The sequence below is a fragment of the Pygocentrus nattereri genome, chromosome 15, assembly GCF_015220715.1.
Source record: "Pygocentrus nattereri isolate fPygNat1 chromosome 15, fPygNat1.pri, whole genome shotgun sequence".
NCBI lineage: Eukaryota > Metazoa > Chordata > Actinopteri > Characiformes > Serrasalmidae > Pygocentrus > Pygocentrus nattereri.
In genome coordinates, this window is record NC_051225.1 from 38,836,317 (window position 1) to 38,856,008 (window position 19,692).

The 19,692-nt window shown below is 43.8% G+C and overlaps 1 protein-coding gene across 2 annotated transcripts in view; it reads left to right on the forward strand.

The window, feature by feature from the left end:
* Positions 1-18,843, forward strand: part of lrp4 (low density lipoprotein receptor-related protein 4) — a 173,162-nt gene extending 154,319 nt beyond the window's left edge. The window contains exons 29-38 of one of the 2 annotated variants that reach the window (XM_017722066.2): positions 626-844; positions 1,912-2,046; positions 2,720-2,828; positions 4,454-4,646; positions 6,446-6,559; positions 9,620-9,731; positions 11,146-11,210; positions 11,320-11,407; positions 12,781-12,922; positions 18,222-18,843. In XM_017722066.2, the coding sequence (XP_017577555.1) occupies positions 626-844; positions 1,912-2,046; positions 2,720-2,828; positions 4,454-4,646; positions 6,446-6,559; positions 9,620-9,731; positions 11,146-11,210; positions 11,320-11,407; positions 12,781-12,922; positions 18,222-18,551 (1,507 nt within the window). In that variant the 3' untranslated portion in view covers positions 18,552-18,843. The remainder of the gene's footprint in view (positions 1-625; positions 845-1,911; positions 2,047-2,719; positions 2,829-4,453; positions 4,647-6,445; positions 6,560-9,619; positions 9,732-11,145; positions 11,211-11,319; positions 11,408-12,780; positions 12,923-18,221) is intronic. The other variant, XM_017722067.2, reaches the window with a different exon arrangement.
* The last annotated feature ends 849 nt before the right edge of the window (positions 18,844-19,692 follow it).

Genomic DNA, 19,692 nt, shown 5'->3' on the forward strand with positions numbered 1-19,692 from the left:
GCTAGTTTAAAAGTGTGTGGCGTTCAACCGCATGTGTTGCTGCAGCTGGGCTGCTTTAATGTGGCTTTTGTGCCGTTTAGGTTGCCAGATTTTGTCAGAAAGTGAGAAATTGGACATTGTTGTCTCTTCATAAACAGCCCAGACGCTCAGACCAACCAGGAAAGTTAATGCGTTTGTTCCCCGAGACATTTGTGCTTGTTTGATCGGCAGCCGTGGCAGAATCTGGAAGCAAAAGCTCCGGATTTGTTTAGTTTCGCGTGCAGCTCATTGAGCACAAGCTAAACAAGCAAAGGCTTCTGTTCTGCACACGTTCTGCCGGCTCTTTCTTTTTGTCCTCGTTCTCCAGTGGAGAACGTACGCTGCCCATCTAGTGTTTGGGGACTGACTCTTCAAATGTTTTTTGGGGCAAATGATCATTCCGCTTTCCCTGGCCTGTTACAGCCTAATCAGATAAACGGTGTCGCATGTTTAAATATTTGTGCCAACATTAGTGACAGTGCTGCATTGGCCATGCCCCCCTGCCCCCCCCCCCCCCCCCTCATCTGTTGTGATGTCAGCACTCAAACCTTTCAGTTGTTTAAACCAACCTGAGAGAAAAAAGCATAATGTGTGTTTTTAATTGTAGGAGAGTTAATCTGGATGGCAGCGGGATGGAGACGGTGGTCAGTCAGGGGCTGAAGACCACCGATGGTTTAGCAGTGGACTGGGTGGCACGGAACATGTACTGGACCGATACGGGCCGGAACACTATAGAGGTCTCACGATTGGACGGGTCAGCGCGGAAGGTTTTGGTCAACAACAGCCTGGATGAGCCGCGGGCCATTGCTGTGTTCCCCAGCAAAGGGTCAGGCGTGTGTGTGTGTGTGTGTGTGTGTGTGTGTGTGTGTGTGTGTGTGTGTGTGTGTGTGTGTGTGTGTACATGTTCTTGTCTTGCTACACTTGTGTGTCTTCATAGTGATGGAACAACATGACCTTTTTGCTCAAGTGAGGACATTTTGCTGGTCATCACTTAAGCATGTGCTGTTTACACAACAAATTAAAATAAAAAAAAAACTAAAAGAACAGGAATTGCTGTTTGAATACTGATTTTAAGGTCAAGATTAGGTTTAGGTGTAGTATTACTCTTACAGTAATACACAATTCAATAGAATAGAAGTCCTTACAAGTATAGCAAGACAAATTGTTTACTTTGTTTGTTTATTATTATTTATCTCTTTTATGATTTCTGTTTATGGTGTCTTTTTTAGACCAGTCTCTTGATGATAATAAAAGTAAAAAAGTTTACAGTGCGCTTTGCTTAAAGATTGAAAGGCCTATATCATATCGCTGTTGTCGGAAGAAAACCTCGTATCTCCAAAACGGTGACTTCACAGGAGAAGGAAAAGACCTGCTTCCCTTTTAATGGAAGTCACTGGAGCCAGACGTCTTTCCAAGTCACTTTGGGTCGTTTTTTTACTCCATTCATCACGAAATTTCCATACAATGTAAAGGGTCACAGGGATTTTCAAATTATGCCAAAAAGTGAAAAATGGAGATACGAGTTTTTTTCCGACAGCAGCGATATATTTTTTGCGTATTAACTTATTGTAGTTATGACATTCGTGTGGTTTTTGTGCCAAAAAAAATAATTTGCACATGACTGTTTTCCAACCTCTCCGACATCACAAAGTCAGTGAATTCAGATGGGATGTTTTTGCAGTGTAGTTTCCATAAATGGACCGTACAGACGGGTACATTTGGACTCTTTTAATAATGCTTACATACTACAACACTTGTTGTTGAGTCAGAAGGTGTCCGAGTGTAGTAATGTAAATAAATGTGTAGTGCAGTGCAACCCAGAATGACCCTCACTGCTGCTCATATGCACTCAGCACTATAAAGCTCTATAAGTCTATTTGGTTCTCTGTGTAGGTTCCTGTTCTGGACAGACTGGGGGCACATTGCTAAGATCGAGCGAGCCCACCTGGACGGTTCTGACCGAAAGGTTCTGATCAACACGGACCTGGGCTGGCCCAACGGTCTCACACTCGACTACGACACACGCAGGTAAGAAATGAGCATAAAACAGCATTAAAGGTTTTACAGCCTTTCATAAAAATACAAACTCTGGCTTTCAGTTTTAGTCCCATCGTCTAAAGTCAAAAGGTGCATATTTATGTATGGATGTAATTATGGCTCGTATGCTTTACGTCACTGGTCAGCTCTCAGAATCAGCTGGGTTAGGGAAAATCCGCCGATACTGTAACATCGCCGATCATTTTTTTCGACCTCTTTTAAACAGAACTAAGACAAACCGTGCGACGGTGGCGCGCAAAGCAGCTACATCTGTTTTTTGCCCCTTGCCTCTAGAAACAGAATAAAGTGCTTAATTTGCCACAATTCCACCTGATTTGAGGTATAAAACAAGCTTTTGTTTGGCTAATCTGTTTGCATTTTATGCTTAAAGATGCACAAAAAATTCTGCTCAGAAACGCATTTATTATAAAAGCTATTTTATTCATTTCCTTGTGGGTGTTCATGCTCTCTAGTGATAGAGAAATTCCTAACTAGGTCCAACTAGAAACAGGAGAAATAGGTGGATCTTGAGGTGGTGAGGGATCTAGCCTCACTGTTGTGCTGAGAGCCACTGCGACAGCTGGCGTTGATTTTGACATGTGCACATGATAATTTGACGATTTCTGCTCTCCTCACGTCTTTCTTCACGTTTGTGCATGTGTAGGATATTCTGGGTGGATGCACATCTGGATCGCATAGAAAGTTCTGACCTGAATGGCAAACTGCGCCAAATCCTCGTCAGCCATGTTTCGCATCCTTTCGCCCTCACACAGGTACTGGACTCATCCGCTGGCCCGGATCCTTCCCTCTCACTCACTCACTCACTCACTCTCTCTCTCACTCTCCTGATCACTTAGTCGATCACTCCTCTGCTCACTCCGTCACTCCCAGTGTTGGACGTGCTTCAGCTTAAAAAAATGCAGTTAGCCACACGACAAGCTACGCTAGGCATCAGTATTGATGCTTCTTCATGCTGAATGTCTGTGACGCTTATTATATAATGTTGCGCATTGCTAAAGCTAAATTCACTGCTGTTCTGACCCGCACTCATCCGTTTGTCGTTTTATTCCATCCTTCGTTTCTCCCATAGACTCCAGTTCATTTTTACCACCCCACAAAATCGATCACTTCTTTGCATGACAGTCACCAAAATGCGTGTACTCATTCAGGGCAGGTCCCCAAGCTCTAAGCCACAACCATACTGACCCGCACTCTTCAGTTTGCCGTTTTTCCATCCCTCTATTAATTCTTTGTCAGAATCCAGAGCCCTACTTACCCACACTCCTCTATATGCTGTTCTCTCGTTCCTCCTATAGAGTCCCATTCATTTTCTAACCCAACAAAGCCTCAATCTGTCTTTTTGCCGACAATGTTGTTTATTCATTTGTAAGAATTTTGTTTTAAAAAAAAAAAAAGTTTGTGAAAAGAAAAACAGCTGATATATTGAGAAATACATTTTGCTGGTATTACGCATGATATAGATTGATATTTTGTACATGTGTAAAGCCGCACCGTTTATTTATTTATTTATAATATCATTTTTTAAAAATCTGAAAATGCAGTTCAAATCGTGCCAGTTCATCAGTTTGTTCAAATGTTATAGTTCAAGGGCTCATATCATGGAAAACATCACTTTCCCATTTGATCACTTTTTTGGAAGAAGAGTTTGATGTAGTATGTAAACATTTCGCTCCTTTCAGAACTAAACCCTGTATCCTCCTTACAGGAGAAGGAAAAACGTTCTTCACTTTTAACGCAAGTCAGTGGAACCAGATCTTTTTTCCATGTGATTTTTGGTCCAGTAATCATAAAATTTACACCCAGTGTAAAGAGCAGCAGGCATTTTTTTTAGTTATGTCAAAAACTGGAACAGGATAAAAATGGAGATACAAGGTTTTGTTCCAGCAGCAGCCAGTTGTACAGTCCATGTATACATACATATAGTCCAGCTATGAACATTAAGCTGTGAAAACAGCCCACTTGGAGCGCATTTGCATTAACCAGAGTAACCCAGTCAGATGGGGCTCAGCAGAGGGTCAGTTTCAACCTAACAATGCAGAACCAATGACTAAAACCTGTGAAGATCCGTGGTCTGGTCAAATTAAACGCTGTTGGTCAGCGCTATGTTACAGATAAAGTCACTTATCTGCTAAAAATACTTCATTTGGAGCTTCAGTAGAAAAACATACTGTCCAGCACTGGTCACCTCTCTGCTCACTCTATCTCTCACCCACTCACTCACTCATCCACTCATCTATTCATGTTCCCTTTTGTTTTCACCCTTAACATATTGCCCCTTTTTCCACATCCTTCCATCTCTGACCCCCATTTTTCTTCCCATCTCTTCCTTCCTCCCCTTCCCTCTTTGTTCCTCCTTCGTTTTCTCTCCTCCTCTCAGCTGAAGCCGGTCTCCTCTCCTCTAACCGCTTTCTCCCGAATCTCACAGCAAGACCGGTGGATCTACTGGACCGACTGGCAGACTAAATCCATCCAGCGGGTCGACAAACACACCGGACGAAATAAGGAGACTGTACTGGCCAATGTAGAGGGACTGATGGACATCATAGTGGTCTCACCGAACCGCCAGACTGGTAAGAGCGCTAGAGCACTGCCCTTTAGATTTTAATACCAGATTGGAAAATAATGACCAGTCATGTGATGTGGGTGGGGCTTGTGGACACACCCACTCTTAACTGAAGATTTTTCTGAAGAGCTTCAATTCAATGGGGGTTATAACTTATAACCTGTGTATGTTATGTGGCTAATAACTCTTTAGGGTTACAGCTCTGTGGAATTCATAAATCTTTAGCAAGGAAATATTAAAATCAAATCAAATCTTGACCTTAGAATCAAAAATGGTATTAAACCTGAAAAGTTTTCTATCCCCAGCAAATTTGTGAAGTTTGTGAAGTTTGTGAAGTCTTGACTAGGTGGATGACTTCAAACATCTTGCGTCAACCATCCAGAGCAATGGACAGTGTAGAAAAGAGGTGAAGAAGAGGGTGCAGGCAGGATGGAGTGGGTGGAGACGGATGTCAGGGCTGATGTGTGACAGAAGGATAGCAGCAAGAGTGAAAGGGAAGGTCCTCAAGACAGCAGTGCGTCCTGCTATGATGGACGGTTTGGAGACTGTGGCTCTGTCTAAAAGACAGGAGGCTGAGCTGGAGGTGGCAGAGATGAAGATGCTGAGATTTCCGTTGGGAGTGACCAGGCTGGACAAGATTAGAAATGAGCAGATCAGAGGGAGGGACAGTGAAGATGGAGCAGTTTGGAGATAAAGCCAGAGAGGCCAGGTTGAGATGGTTTGGACATGTGTTGAGGAGGAATAGTGGATGTATTGGGCAAAGAATGTTGGAGATGGAGCTGCCGGGTAGAAGGAGAAGAGGTAGACCTCAGAGAAGGTTTATGGATGTTGTGAAGGTGGACATGGAGATGGTTGGTGTGAAAGTAGAGGAGGCAGTGGATAGGGCAAGATGGAGGCAGATGATCCGCTGTGGCGACCCCCAAAGGGAGCAGCCGAAAGAAGAAGAAGAAGAAGAAGAAGAGCGAAGTCTTGACTAGGTTGTCGGAACGCTATTTTCCAGAATTACCTGTGTTTATATGACTTTTGCTACGAAAAAAAAGAAATTTTCTCACGTTTTTGAAATAATAGTTTGATGTAGCATGTAAACAGTGTTGAAGTTTCAAAATAGGACACATTTAAATTCACATTAAAAAAATAGGACATGTTAAATTCAGTAAATGAACAGGAATTCTGCATCAAAATGTACAGTAGTGCGTCTCTGTAAAGGATATATTCACTTATCTACGCTTAAAAATCAGCAAATCATGGAATTTGAGGACAAATTTGCACACAACCGTAAATTTGCCTATTCCGTCAACAGTGGTTTAGCTCCGCCCATTCCCTCTGAAGTCATAAGGAGTGTTTTAGCCTGGACTGTCAGTCAGAGCACAGCTCATTTACACATATTGGTCCTAAAGAAAGAGAAACAGAACAGAAACAGCCTGAGTGATTGTAAGGGATAAAGAGAGGATGTAAGTGGGCTGGAGGTCAGGGAACTGGCCCTGTGACCGGTTGCCGGTTTGATCCCCAGTGCCGACAGTCCATGACTGAGGTGTCCTTGAGCAAGACACCTAACCCCCAACTGCTCCCCGGGCGCCGTGGATTGGGCTGCCCACCGCTCCAGGCAGTGTGTGGTGTTTCACTGCAGGGATGGGTTAAATGCGGAGGTGGAATTTCCCCGTTTGTGGGATTAAAAAAGTATCACTTAAAAATGAATTGAGTTTGACACCAATGTTAAACGTTGACTTCAGGGGATAAAACACAAATGAAAGTGTGGGATATGGACTCTTTAAGCAGCTTTATCAGTATCTTCTATTCACCTGGCAGGTACCAACCACTGTGGAGTAAATAACGGAGGCTGCACTCATCTCTGCTTTGCGAGGACGAACAGCTTTGTGTGTGCGTGTCCAGATGAGCCGGACGGACGGCCTTGCTCCACCAGTGAGTTCAGCACAGCACATACACTGTCCTACGTATTATGTGCTCATAATGACGATAAAGGTACGGGCAAAGTTAAGCTTTCCAAGTAGCTTCTGCTGTGTATAGCTATACTAATGTACTTCAGCTCATGTTAACAGATAACAGCGAGTCATACAGTGTCAGAAACCACAATCAAGTTTATTACCCAGACAGTGACCATATATCTCTCCGCTGGCTTGATAAGGTGGCCCCCGCTGACTGCTTGCCACTGCTGGATCACCCGGATTATTGTCCTGCATGCAAGATCTATCTCAAATCCTCTTTAGACAGATTTTCAGTGCATGTAGACTTTTATTTTGGAAAATAAGAAAGACAAATAGTCTAAAATAAAATAATTAAAATCATTAGTAGGCCTGAAATGATTCCGTTAAAATGTTGTTGTGCTAGATTGCTTACAGCTCTATAACTGGATTTATTTATTAAGTTACTGTTAAAATGATTTTCTAAATGATTTTTCTTTTACAAATGATAATAAATGAAAGACGTGAAGGAAGAAAGTGCCGTTTTGTCTAATTATCTTTAACCGCTGGTGGGCTGCCCAGAAAACGCTGAGCGAAAAGCCAGTGGGCCGCCAGCGTTGCTGTCAGAGAGATTAAAGAGCAACGCTCGCTTTCAGGCATGCAGTTAGAACCATTCAGGCTGATGGTGTAAGAGAGAGGTGGTGTATGGTTCAGGCTGATGGTGTAAGAGAGAGGTGGTGTATGGCTCAGGCTGATGGTGTAAGAGAGAGGTGGTGTATGGTTCAGGCTGATGGTGTAAGAGAGAGGTGGTGTATGGCTCAGGCTGATGGTGTAAGAGAGAGGTGGTGTATGGCTCAGGCTGATGGTGTAAGAGAGAGGTGGTGTATGGCTCAGGCTGATGGTGTAAGAGAAAGGTGGTGTATGATTCAGACTGATGGTGTAAGAGAGGTGGTGTATGGTTCAGACTGATGGTGTAAGAGAGAGGTGGTGTATGGTTCAGGCTGATGGTGTAAGAGAGAGGTGGTGTATGGTTCAGGCTGATGGTGTAAGAGAGAGGTGGTGTATGGTTCAGGCTGATGGTGTAAGAGAGAGGTGGTGTATGGCTCAGGCTGATGATGTAAGAGAGAGGTGGTGTATGGTTCAGGCTGATGGTGTAAGAGAGAGGTGGTGTATGGTTCAGGCTGATGGTGTAAGAGAGAGGTGGTGTATGGTTCAGGCTGATGGTGAAAGAGAGAGGTGGTGTATGGTTCAGGCTGATGGTGAAAGAGAGAGGTGGTGTATGGTTCAGGCTGATGGTGTAAGAGAGAGGTGGTGTATGGCTCAGGCTGATTGTGAAAGAGAGAGGTGGTGTATGGCTCAGGCTGATGGTGTAAGAGAGAGGTGGTGTATGGTTCAGGCTGATGGTGTAAGAGAGAGGTGGTGTATGGTTCAGGCTGATGGTGTAAGAGAGAGGTGGTGTATGGCTCAGGCTGATGGTGTAAGAGAGAGGTGGTGTATGGCTCAGGCTGATGGTGTAAGAGAGAGGTGGTGTATGGTTCAGGCTGATGGTGTAAGAGAGAGGTGGTGTATGGCTCAGGCTGATGGTGTAAGAGAGAGGTGGTGTATGGTTCAGGCTGATGGTGTAAGAGAGAGGTGGTGTATGGCTCAGGCTGATGGTGTAAGAGAGAGGTGGTGTATGGTTCAGGCTGATGGTGTAAGAGAGAGGTGGTGTATGGTTCAGGCTGATGGTGTAAGAGAGAGGTGGTGTATGGTTCAGGCTGATGGTGTAAGAGAGAGGTGGTGTATGGCTCAGGCTGATGGTGTAAGAGAGAGGTGGTGTATGGTTCAGGCTGATGGTGTAAGAGAGAGGTGGTGTATGGCTCAGGCTGATGGTGTAAGAGAGAGGTGGTGTATGGTTCAGGCTGATGGTGTAAGAGAGAGGTGGTGTATGGTTCAGGCTGATGGTGAAAGAGAGAGGTGGTGTATGGTTCAGGCTGATGGTGAAAGAGAGAGGTGGTGTATGGTTCAGGCTGATGGTGTAAGAGAGAGGTGGTGTATGGCTCAGGCTGATTGTGAAAGAGAGAGGTGGTGTATGGCTCAGGCTGATGGTGTAAGAGAGAGGTGGTGTATGGTTCAGGCTGATGGTGTAAGAGAGAGGTGGTGTATGGTTCAGGCTGATGGTGTAAGAGAGAGGTGGTGTATGGCTCAGGCTGATGGTGTAAGAGAGAGGTGGTGTATGGCTCAGGCTGATGGTGTAAGAGAGAGGTGGTGTATGGTTCAGGCTGATGGTGTAAGAGAGAGGTGGTGTATGGCTCAGGCTGATGGTGTAAGAGAGAGGTGGTGTATGGTTCAGGCTGATGGTGTAAGAGAGAGGTGGTGTATGGCTCAGGCTGATGGTGTAAGAGAGAGGTGGTGTATGGTTCAGGCTGATGGTGTAAGAGAGAGGTGGTGTATGGTTCAGGCTGATGGTGTAAGAGAGAGGTGGTGTATGGTTCAGGCTGATGGTGTAAGAGAGAGGTGGTGTATGGCTCAGGCTGATGGTGTAAGAGAGAGGTGGTGTATGGTTCAGGCTGATGGTGTAAGAGAGAGGTGGTGTATGGCTCAGGCTGATGGTGTAAGAGAGAGGTGGTGTATGGTTCAGGCTGATGGTGTAAGAGAGAGGTGGTGTATGGTTCAGGCTGATGGTGTAAGAGAGAGGTGGTGTATGGCTCAGGCTGATGGTGTAAGAGAGAGGTGGTGTATGGTTCAGGCTGATGGTGAAAGAGAGAGGTGGTGTATGGTTCAGGCTGATGGTGTAAGAGAGAGGTGGTGTATGGTTCAGGCTGATGGTGTAAGAGAGAGGTGGTGTATGGCTCAGGCTGATGATGTAAGAGAGAGGTGGTGTATGGTTCAGGCTGATGGTGTAAGAGAGAGGTGGTGTATGGTTCAGGCTGATGGTGTAAGAGAGAGGTGGTGTATGGCTCAGGCTGATGGTGTAAGAGAGAGGTGGTGTATGGTTCAGGCTGATGGTGAAAGAGAGAGGTGGTGTATGTTGGATTTTTCTCTTAACTACGCCTTTACTTCTGTTCTTTCTCCTTGACAGTTTCCGGCTTTGTTCCCACGGTTCCCGACAGAGGAATCACAAGCACTCAGTCTCCGAACAAAAGAGTGAAAGTCCCTACGAATAAACCCCAGCCAGGTCATCCTGTGCTCAAGTGAGTAGTTTGACTGAACCCAAAGCCCTGAGTTGCGTCTAGAGCTAAATTCCTGATAAAATGACGGCAGTTCAGACGATGTCATTTCACTTCCGGAGTCCGAAACATACCGAACGTATTCCAGCGTTTAGGGTTGTCACTGTTAGTTTAAGGCTGAGGAAGAGAAATGGGACATTGGTCGGGGTTTGAGAGTCAGTTCTTTGTAGCTGTTAAATACTAATAAAGTAAGGCCCCGTCCTATTTCCTATTTTTTTACCCCTATCCCTTGATTTCAAGTGTCACCTTGCCCCTTGGAATGGAGTTGAGTTCTTCCCTGTGAAATGAGCCCCTCAAATAAAAAGAGCATTACTTCATTAACAGCTACTAGCGCTGCTCTGAAGGCGACCCTGCCTAAGACCATAAACGGAGACCCCTCCCACCCCCACCATGGACTGTTCTCGCTGCTGGCCTCTGGAAGGAGGTTCCGAAGCCTTCGAAGCAGAACAGCCAGGTTCCAAAACAGCTTCTTCCCACATGCCATAAGACGGCTGGACTCTAAATAACAAGCTGCTCAGACATGGGACCTCCAGAGCAATACACTCTTATACATATACTTATTTAAAATTGTTTATCTGCTGATATACATATGTTTACAGATGCACCACGCTTTGCCCTACGCTGTGTTACTTGTATTACCGATCTACTCTGAGCCAAGACAACGAAATTTCGCTCTAATGCGCACTGTGTTAATTTACAGTGTTAATTTGAATAATATTAAAGTCTGTCTGGGTCTCTGAGCCTAAGACCCTTCCAGCCTGCAGGGACAGCAGAGGAGGGGAAAGTTCAGCTCCTCACTGCTGGGCTTTAGTCACATTTAGGGATCATACGCCTTCAAAGAGGGGGGCAGCTATTTATAATCACCCCCCACTAATTCTTCAGTGATATTAGGCTGAAGTCAGATATTCACAGCATCTTGTTCTAATTTACCTGTTCCACCTTAAATGGAGCAGCAGCTACATTCTGGCGCTTCAGGCATCAGAACTGCTGGACTATTTAAGGTGGAACGGGAAAATTGGCTAGCTAGCTACCAGGACAGCATATTAGTATCAATTGTTATGCGTGTTATGAAGAAAATGACCAAAGTACGTTGGTTATCGTATGTTTAGTAGATAAACTTGTCACATTTGGGGTTTCTTTGGTCTCTTGCGCTCCATCTTGCCTGTTTTTCTGCAGTGTCTGTCTCTGTAAAAGCTCCGTTTGGAGGGTCATGTAACCTTAACACTTCATCCTACCCCTAGACATGAACGCTCAAAACGGAGGGGTAGGAGCTAAATGGTGGGGGCGAGGTGTAAAATGGGACTGGGCCTAAGGATGAAATGGATATATAACATTATATTGTTTATGATGAGAGTAACACTGTTTTTTCTTTGCTCAGCTGTACAGACAAGTCTGCTGGTGTGGAGAACTGCGTTCAGAACAATGTGGTTTCTGCTCCTCACGGTACGAGAGGAACTGCAGCGTTTCTCTTTCTCCCATAACCCGTTTACTAGCTGAGCATCACTGCTGCAGGATTTATCTTTCATCCACTTTCTCTTTCCTTTTCGTACAGGGGAGGGGCTTCATATCAGCTATGTGATTGGTGGAGCTCTGACCGTTCTGGCTATTCTCATACTTATAGCCGTATACATCATTTACAGGTGGGTGCAGATGTGTCTTGTGAGGCTTTAGAGGCTTTAAGATTATTTCTGATTCTGTTATTATCATAGTAGTTCAGTTGACTTATGATGATTGATGGGTTATTTACAGTGGTGGACAGTAACTGAGTAACTGAGTAAATGTAATTAGTCTCTGTACTTCAGTATTTTTGGTGTATCTGTACTGAAGTTTCTCCGTTCTGGGCGTCTTTTTCCTTTCACTCCACTACATTTCAGAGTCTAATATCGACTTTTTCCTCCTACATTTTGAGAAATCTGTCGTTCCTTTTGGTTTCTGTGTGTATAAAAACGTAACATGTCAAAACAAAAGCGCAAAGCCAGAGCACCAATCAGGGCCCAGCGGTCACTTTGTTTAGAGCTGGTTTTGACCTGTTGGTCATACCGACCCAGTGCAGCACGCGGTTCAACGTCAGCGCAGCAGCGTAAAACTTTGGGAGAGTCTGTTCAACATAAATGATGAACTAACCTAACTTTGTGTAAATAGAGCTCAATATAGAAATATGTCCACATATGCAGTCGAGACTGACGCGGCTTTTTTCTGAATTTCTACAAACACCATTTCATTTTATAGTAAATGAGTTTGGGCTGGTTTATGTTTATGAACAGACGCCTACAGATCAACATAGTAAAGGAGCTCATCTGTGATCCTGAGTTTAAAGCCAGTTTTTATTCAACTTAAACTTGGAACTAAGTTGTAAATAAATCTGAAACTGAAACTTTGCTTGTGTGTAAAAAGTGATTTCAGAGCCACTCGGTTCTCCCTGATGGAAACTGTTTACCTTCAGTGTTTTGTGCTTCTGATCATTTTAATAGACGTCAGCGTCACTAATTAATGACGTTCTATTAAAAGACTGGTTTACCAAGAGAGACGCTGGAGGACTTTCACCTGAAATGAGTTCATGAAGCCAGTCTGGTTATAAAAATGATAACAGGACATCAGAGCCAGAATTACTCTTTTAGTACTTTTACTTTATACTTAAGTACATTTGAAGGGAAATACTTTAGTACTTTTACTCAAGTGGAGGTCTAAAGGGAGGAACTTCTACTTTTACTGGAGGAATATTTTACCTTGGGGGTCTCGACTTTAACTCCAATACATGGTTTGTGGACTTGGTCCACCTCTGGTCATTTAGTAAAACAGATTCTCCTTTAACTTTTTAAGAGCTTAGCCTAATCTTTATATTAGTGATGTACTAAACTATCATCCACTGCTCTTCATTCAGCATGAGCTCCGCTTTACAGTTATTCCACTAATGAAACACTAATATTGAATATAAGTGATGAAAATACTGCAAAAGAAGCGAATTCAGACGTTTCAGTCTGACGTTTGTAAATGTTGTCATCTTTGTCCTCAGGCACAAAAAGTCAAAGTTTGCTGATCCAGGTGTGAGTAATCTGACCTACAGTAACCCTTCATACCGGACGTCTACGCAGGAGGTCAAAATAGAGACCGCTCAGAAACCTCCCATATACAACCAGCTGCGATATAAAAAAGAGGTGCGTCTTTCTTTTTTCTCCTTTCTTTTTTTTTTACTGCAATAAATCAATGCATTGATTCTGTGTGAATCCGTTGGTCAGTGTTTGTCTTCTGGAGGTGACGTCCAGAGATTTTTGGCATCTACGGTACAGTGAGGCACAATCTAACACAGCGTAAAAATGATCACAGGTTCTTGATGTAGTTAAACACTCAAGCAGAAAATGCTGCACCGAGTCCCAGACGATGTGTAAAAACACGCGTTGCTTATCAATGAATTCTGAGTCAAGTTTCAGTGCCAAGTTATTCTGTTCTCTAATGCAAAAAAGGGTCATTAAAATCAAAGGATTCTTGCAAAAAAGATAATTAGTCAAAAAGATTAAAAAGCGTTCTTGCAGAAGGTTAAAGAAAAATGAAATATCAAGCTTCAGCCGATGGTTCTTCTGAGGAAGGAGAAGGCCCTCTTCGTTTATTAAGTTTCAGGGGACAAGTTGGCGTCCGGATAGCCAAAAATGTGGAGATCCAACACATTTCCAAATGTGCTCATCCCCCTCCCTGGGCTCATTTCTTCACTCCTCCTCTCTGAGCATCCTAGGCTTCCCGTTGGCCATCGTTATATTTCTCTATATTAAATTTACTTTTTGACGCCTATGTTTTGTCAGACAAAGACCATTTTTATGCCTTCTTGACCTCAAGCTGGGTACTTAATTATTTACTTAATTAAACCTAATTATTTAAGTTATTTAAGAGTTTATCTATTTCCTCATTAAAAGCTGGCTTGTTTTTACCGAACAGGCAGTATTTCTTATATTCAGGTGTCCGCTTGTCTCTGAAGGCTTTCTAACACTGAAGCAGTGCCTGGCGCGGACGCCCTCTCACCTGAACGCCTTAGGCCTAACTTTTACCTACCTAAGATTAAGTGATTAAGATTAAGAGACCCTTATTAGTCCCACAACGGGGAAATTTCACCTCTGCATTTAACCCATCCGTGAAGTGAAACACCACATACACACTAGTGAACACACACACTAGGGGGCAGTGAGCACACTTGCCCAGAGCGGTGGGCAGCCCTATCCACGGCGCCCGGGGAGCAGTTGGGGGTTAGGTGTCTTGCTCAAGGGCACCTCAGTCATGTGCTGTCGGCTCTGGGGATCAAACCGGCGACCTTCCGGTCACGAGGCCGGTTCCCTGACCTCCAGCCCACGACTGCCCCCTGCAGGCCTTAGTTAAAATAACTTTATCCTTTATTTTAATAATTTCTAAATTATGATGGCTGCAAACCTTTTATTAAAGATGACTCAAGGACGTTTTATCAATATTTCTGGCTGTGCCATAAAATATACCGTTTCATCATTTATTTGTGAATTGGTCCCAGAATTCACTCCTATATTATTAGACAATCAATTAACCTTGTTTTAAGCTGGGAGTATGTAGAGTACGTTGAGGATGACCCTAATTTACTGTGTAGCCAAGCCCAATACTATACGATACAAATATAAACCAGAATAAACTGTTAACATTACAGAAATAAACAGATCCAGGGGATAAATGTCAAAATAGAATGAATAAAGCCATAGAAATTGTGAAACAGTAACTCAGCAGTACCTATAAAGTAAATGTTGATAATAATAATAAAAAAATAAACAATAGTACATTTAGAAAAATAGCTAAAACATATCAATATCACTTTAAAACTGAGCTAAAATCAACTAAAACTGCTGCAGGCTGAGTGGAGGTGGTTCGAGACTGAAAGTCATTTGACCCCAGCAAGCGAAGGTGTAGAATTTGTCTGATCCACTCACACCAGCGCAACACACACTAACAAATGACCAGTGTCACTGAAGTGCAGAGAATGACCCACACGTATAATACCTGCTCTGTGGGGGTCCTGGCTACTGAAGAAAAGTCTGCAGAGAAACAGATGGACTACAGTCCGTAACTGTAAAACTACAGAGTGAAACTATACGGTCAGTGAAGCTGATCAAATGGACACTGAGTGTAGAAACAAGGAGGGAGTTGTAATGTTGTGTGATTGGTGTAAATATATATATAATGAATTAATAATTCATCTGATGCCAGAATGTGTTGTTTTCTCCTCCCTCGTTTACTTCATGTGGATTTACAGGCTGAAAGAAATCACTTCTGCTCCTCACTTCCCTCTCGTACTGTTTCTTCCCTCACCGCAGCTCTCTCACCCCTACAACTCTCTCTCTCCCTTCATCTTCTGACCTGCTCTTCTCCTTTCTCCATCACGCCGGGCTGAAGCAGGTAGTAGAACGGCATGAGGACATCACAGTGCCTTCTAGATTGATTTAACCCTAAAACACCGTCCGCTTTTCCCAAAAACCTGCATCCGCCTGCGCCTTTTCAGACATCCTAACTCTGGATCAGTGCTGGCTGCCCGCTTAATGATCCGTTGTTTAATTTTTGGGAATTCTTGTCTGTTTTGAATTGTATAACAATTAAGAGTTCATACACGTACGACAGCAAGTCGGAATTCTGCTGCAGGCTGTTTAAACGTATAACATCATGGATGGATGGATGGATGGATGGATGGATGGATGGATGGATGGATGGATGGATGGATGGATGGATGGATGGATGGATGGATGGATGGATGGATGGATGGATGGATGGATGGATGGATGGATGGATGGATGGATCCATTCAGCACTAACTGAAACTGTGTGGTCCACTAGACGAACAAGCATGTTGTGTTGAGTGCGCTGCTGATCTGATTGGTTGAATGTGGTTTGAAGATTCATAGGCAGGCCTGGTGACCATAACCATCTTTTTAAGTGTGTAATTTGAATAGTGTTTATGCCGTGCAGTAGCTAATTTAGCTGGAGATCTTCACTGATCTAGTTGCAGTTTTAGTAAGTTGTAGACCACATTCCTGTGAAACGTACTAAAACCTCAGCTAGCTCAGCTGTTCTGCTGGCTGGACTGCTTATTTGCTGCACTAACTAAAAGCTTCATCATAGGTTCTAATTGTTTTCTCTTTTCTAATGCATAGTGCATTTGTTTGTCTGTAGCATTTTAGTTCCATCTTTCAGGTTTTTTCCGAGTCTGTTGTTTGAAGTTGTGTTAAATCTGGCAGGTTTAGTAGGTTTTGAGGGGGGGTGTTTGGGATTATTGTGCATGCAAGAGAGAGGGGATTACCAAAGTCCTCGGCGGGAAGCTGCGGGAGGGACCTGAAAAAGGTGATGAAAGGTGACCAGTGCCTATAAAAGTTGTCCACTGAACCCCTCAAACTAAACTTGATCTTCTCAAGGAGCAAAAAGAAAACATCTCTCAGCCAGAGGGAACGAGAGTGAGGAGAGCGAGACTTCCAGCTGATGAGAATTCTCCGCCTTGCCAATAACACAGCAAAAGAAATAGATTCCAGTTCTCGGGAATTCAAGCGAGTAGTGCCGATGTAAATACCAGAAATAGCTAGTAGAGGTCAGGGACTCGGTGTTTATTAAAGACTGTTGAAAGAGCAGAATATACAAAGTCCCAGAATCTCCCCAAAGACCAAAGCATATGAGAGAGGGGCGCCGGGTCCTCGTCACAGCAGGACAGGTTGGCTTAATGCCCCTGTTTTTTAACTGGAAATAACAAAAAACACTAACATCCTCAGAAAGACCTGCAGCAATGCAGATGGGCAGACGTTGTGTTTGTCTTGGCCAGCAGAGGGCGCTGTTGCTGCTCTCTACTGACCACTATTATCAATCACTCGTAAAGTTTTAGGGAACGCTGCTGTGTAAAATTAGAGTCCAGTGAGTCCACAACATCATCACAAACACAAGGTGATCCAGGGGTTGAAGCAGGGGTGGAGTTATGGGACTAAAATCTGATTGGTGGGCTCTGGTTTGTACAGACATACAGTCTACTTGAATGTATCTACCATGAGATCTACAAACATTGCGTCATTTTTAAACCATGTCACTATTTTCAGTCCCATATATGACGAGTGGCATACGCTGATAGCAGCGTCTCTGTCTCGCCAGGACTGGAGCTACCCAGGGGTCTGGACAGTGGGCTACAGACGCAGGGCCTTCTGTGGCCACAGGTCTCTGCCTCATCCCTGCCTGAGCCACTAGACTCAGTGACCTTTGAGGCCCAGGCACGCTGACCATTTTCTTTATGTGTTCCATAGTTTAGCCGTTTCACTCCCCATTCGCTCACAGCTTACAAAGTTGCTTTTTAGCCAGTGCCCTGTTTTATCAGTCAGCCAGAGTTTATTACAGCACAGCAGTTATCATGGTCAAAATGCATGAAAGTGGAGCTGACCCCCCTTTTTATTTCATAGATAAAAACATTGGATATTTTAGTGATCTGTTGACCGCTGAACTGGAAATGTCCCCCGTTTTCGTTTCAGAAATCTCATCACCTTTGATCACCCATCAAAGACCCACCTGTTTATAACTCATATAAAGCATAGTGGCCCACAGGAAAAAAAAACTAAAATCAACTTAAAATAAATTTAAAAACATAAATCTTTGTGTTCTTAACTGCTCACACAGAAAAACCTATGAATTAGGGCCTGAAAAAGATCTTATCGTCCATTTCACTTTCATCTACAAAGGGGGAAAGTGACAAAAAGGTCAGTGAGGATGTGGACTGTGATTTGGAGCTGTAGTCCATCGCGTGTGTCTTTCCCACAGGAGTCAATGTTTGTTTGGAGATGACAGTGTAGTTTTGAGGGTTTTAGCACCTCATTTGAAATAAACCCACTCAACTCAGTGGGCTTTTGGTTTAGTGTCACCACAACCAGCAGTAACGATGAACCTCACTAGACTCTTTGTCTTTAGTTTATGAATGTGTGAGTTTAACTGCTCAGGGTGCCGATGCTCGGCCAAAAAGCTTGAGCAAGGTAGGAGAAAGTGCCTTGAGGAGCCTCACCATCTCTGGTTAACTGTCTCTGCTGCGTGTCCATGGCTGCGTTGTCTCCATCCGATGATGTTTGATGAGCCTCCGACTGTGATGTTTTTATTTATATGTCTCTAGCTGCCGACTACAAACTACTGCCTCTCTCTAAGTACAGGCCGGCAGAGGAGGTGCGTTACGGTCCAGCCTGGTCTGGCGTGGCCCACCGGTTAAGAAATCACGCCTTAGACCACACAAAACCTCAGAACTATATGAAGCAAGTTGTGCATGATACAGAAAAATGTATCGTGATAAGATGTTTGCCTCAGCCCTGTTTATGAGAGCTTATCAGTAAAACACTGAAAATAAACTGTTGGTGTCAAGTCTCACCAATGAATGCTGTGTGTGTGTGTGTGTGTGTGTGTGTGTGTGTGTGTGTGTGTGTGTGTGTGTGTGTGTGTGTGTGTTTAGGGTGTTGGGGAAAGCAGCTACACCAAAGAGAAGATCCGGATCGTGGAGGGCGTGTGCTTGCTGTCGGGGGAGGAGCTGTACTGGGAGGATTTAAAGCAGCTGAAGGTGTGCAGGGGGAGTGGCCTACACGCGTGTATGCGCACAGACACCGTCTCCCTGCAGGCTAGCTCCGCCTCCCTTGACGACACGGAGACCGAACAGCTGCTGCAGGGCGACCAATCAGAATGCTCCAGCCTAAACACAGCCATGGCCACGCCCCAGCGGCACAGCGCACACCCCGATACGGGCTGGGTCCCCAACCGCAAACCCTCCACCGAGAGCGAAGTCTGATAACACAAACACATGAACACACATACACACAAATAAACATGTAACATATGTGTAAGTCTGAATACACATGATGCAGTCACCTGCTGGGCCCAGGCTCTGCCCACGAATGTGTTTGTACCAACTGGTTTTAGGTTATATCTTTACAGAATGCTGGTTAAAGTGCCATTCAGCCCAAAGTATTCAGTTTATATCACAATACCTACATTTAGAGTCGGTTATTCATTCAGCCTAATGAGAAACTGTAGAACGGACTCGGTTTATATCACAATACCTACATTTAGAGTCGGTTATTCATTCAGCCTAATGAGAAACTGTAGAACGGACTCGGTTTATATCACAATACCTACATTTAGAGTCGGTTATTCATTCAGTCTAATGAGAAACTGTAGAACGGACTCGGTTTATATCACAATACCTACATTTAGAGCCGGTTATTCATTCAGTCTAATGAGAAACTGTAGAACAGACTCGGTTTATATCACAATACCTACATTTAGAGTCGGTTATTCATTCAGTCTAATGAGAAACTGTAGAACGGACTCGGTTTATATCACAATACCTACATTTAGAGTCGGTTATTCATTCAGTCTAATGAGAAACTGTAGAACGGACTCGGTTTATATCACAATACCTACATTTAGAGTCGGTTATTCATTCAGTCTAATGAGAAACTGTAGAACGGACTCGGTTTATATCACAATACCTACATTTAGAGTCGGTTATTCATTCAGTCTAATGAGAAACTGTAGAACGGACTCGGTTTATATAACAATACCTACATTTAGAGTCGGTTATTCATTCAGCCTAATGAGAAACTGTAGAACGGACTCGGTTTATATAACAATACCTACATTTAGAGTCGGTTATTCATTCAGCCTAATGAGAAACTGTAGAACGGACTCGGTTTATATCACAATACCTACATTTAGAGTCGGTTATTCATTCAGCCTAATGAGAAACTGTAGAACGGACTCGGTTTATATCACAATACCTACATTTAGAGCCGGTTATTCATTCAGTCTAATGAGAAACTGTAGAACGGACTCGGTTTATATCACAATACCTACATTTAGAGTCGGTTATTCATACAGCCTAATGAGAAACTGTAGAACGGACTCGGTTTATATCACAATACCTACAT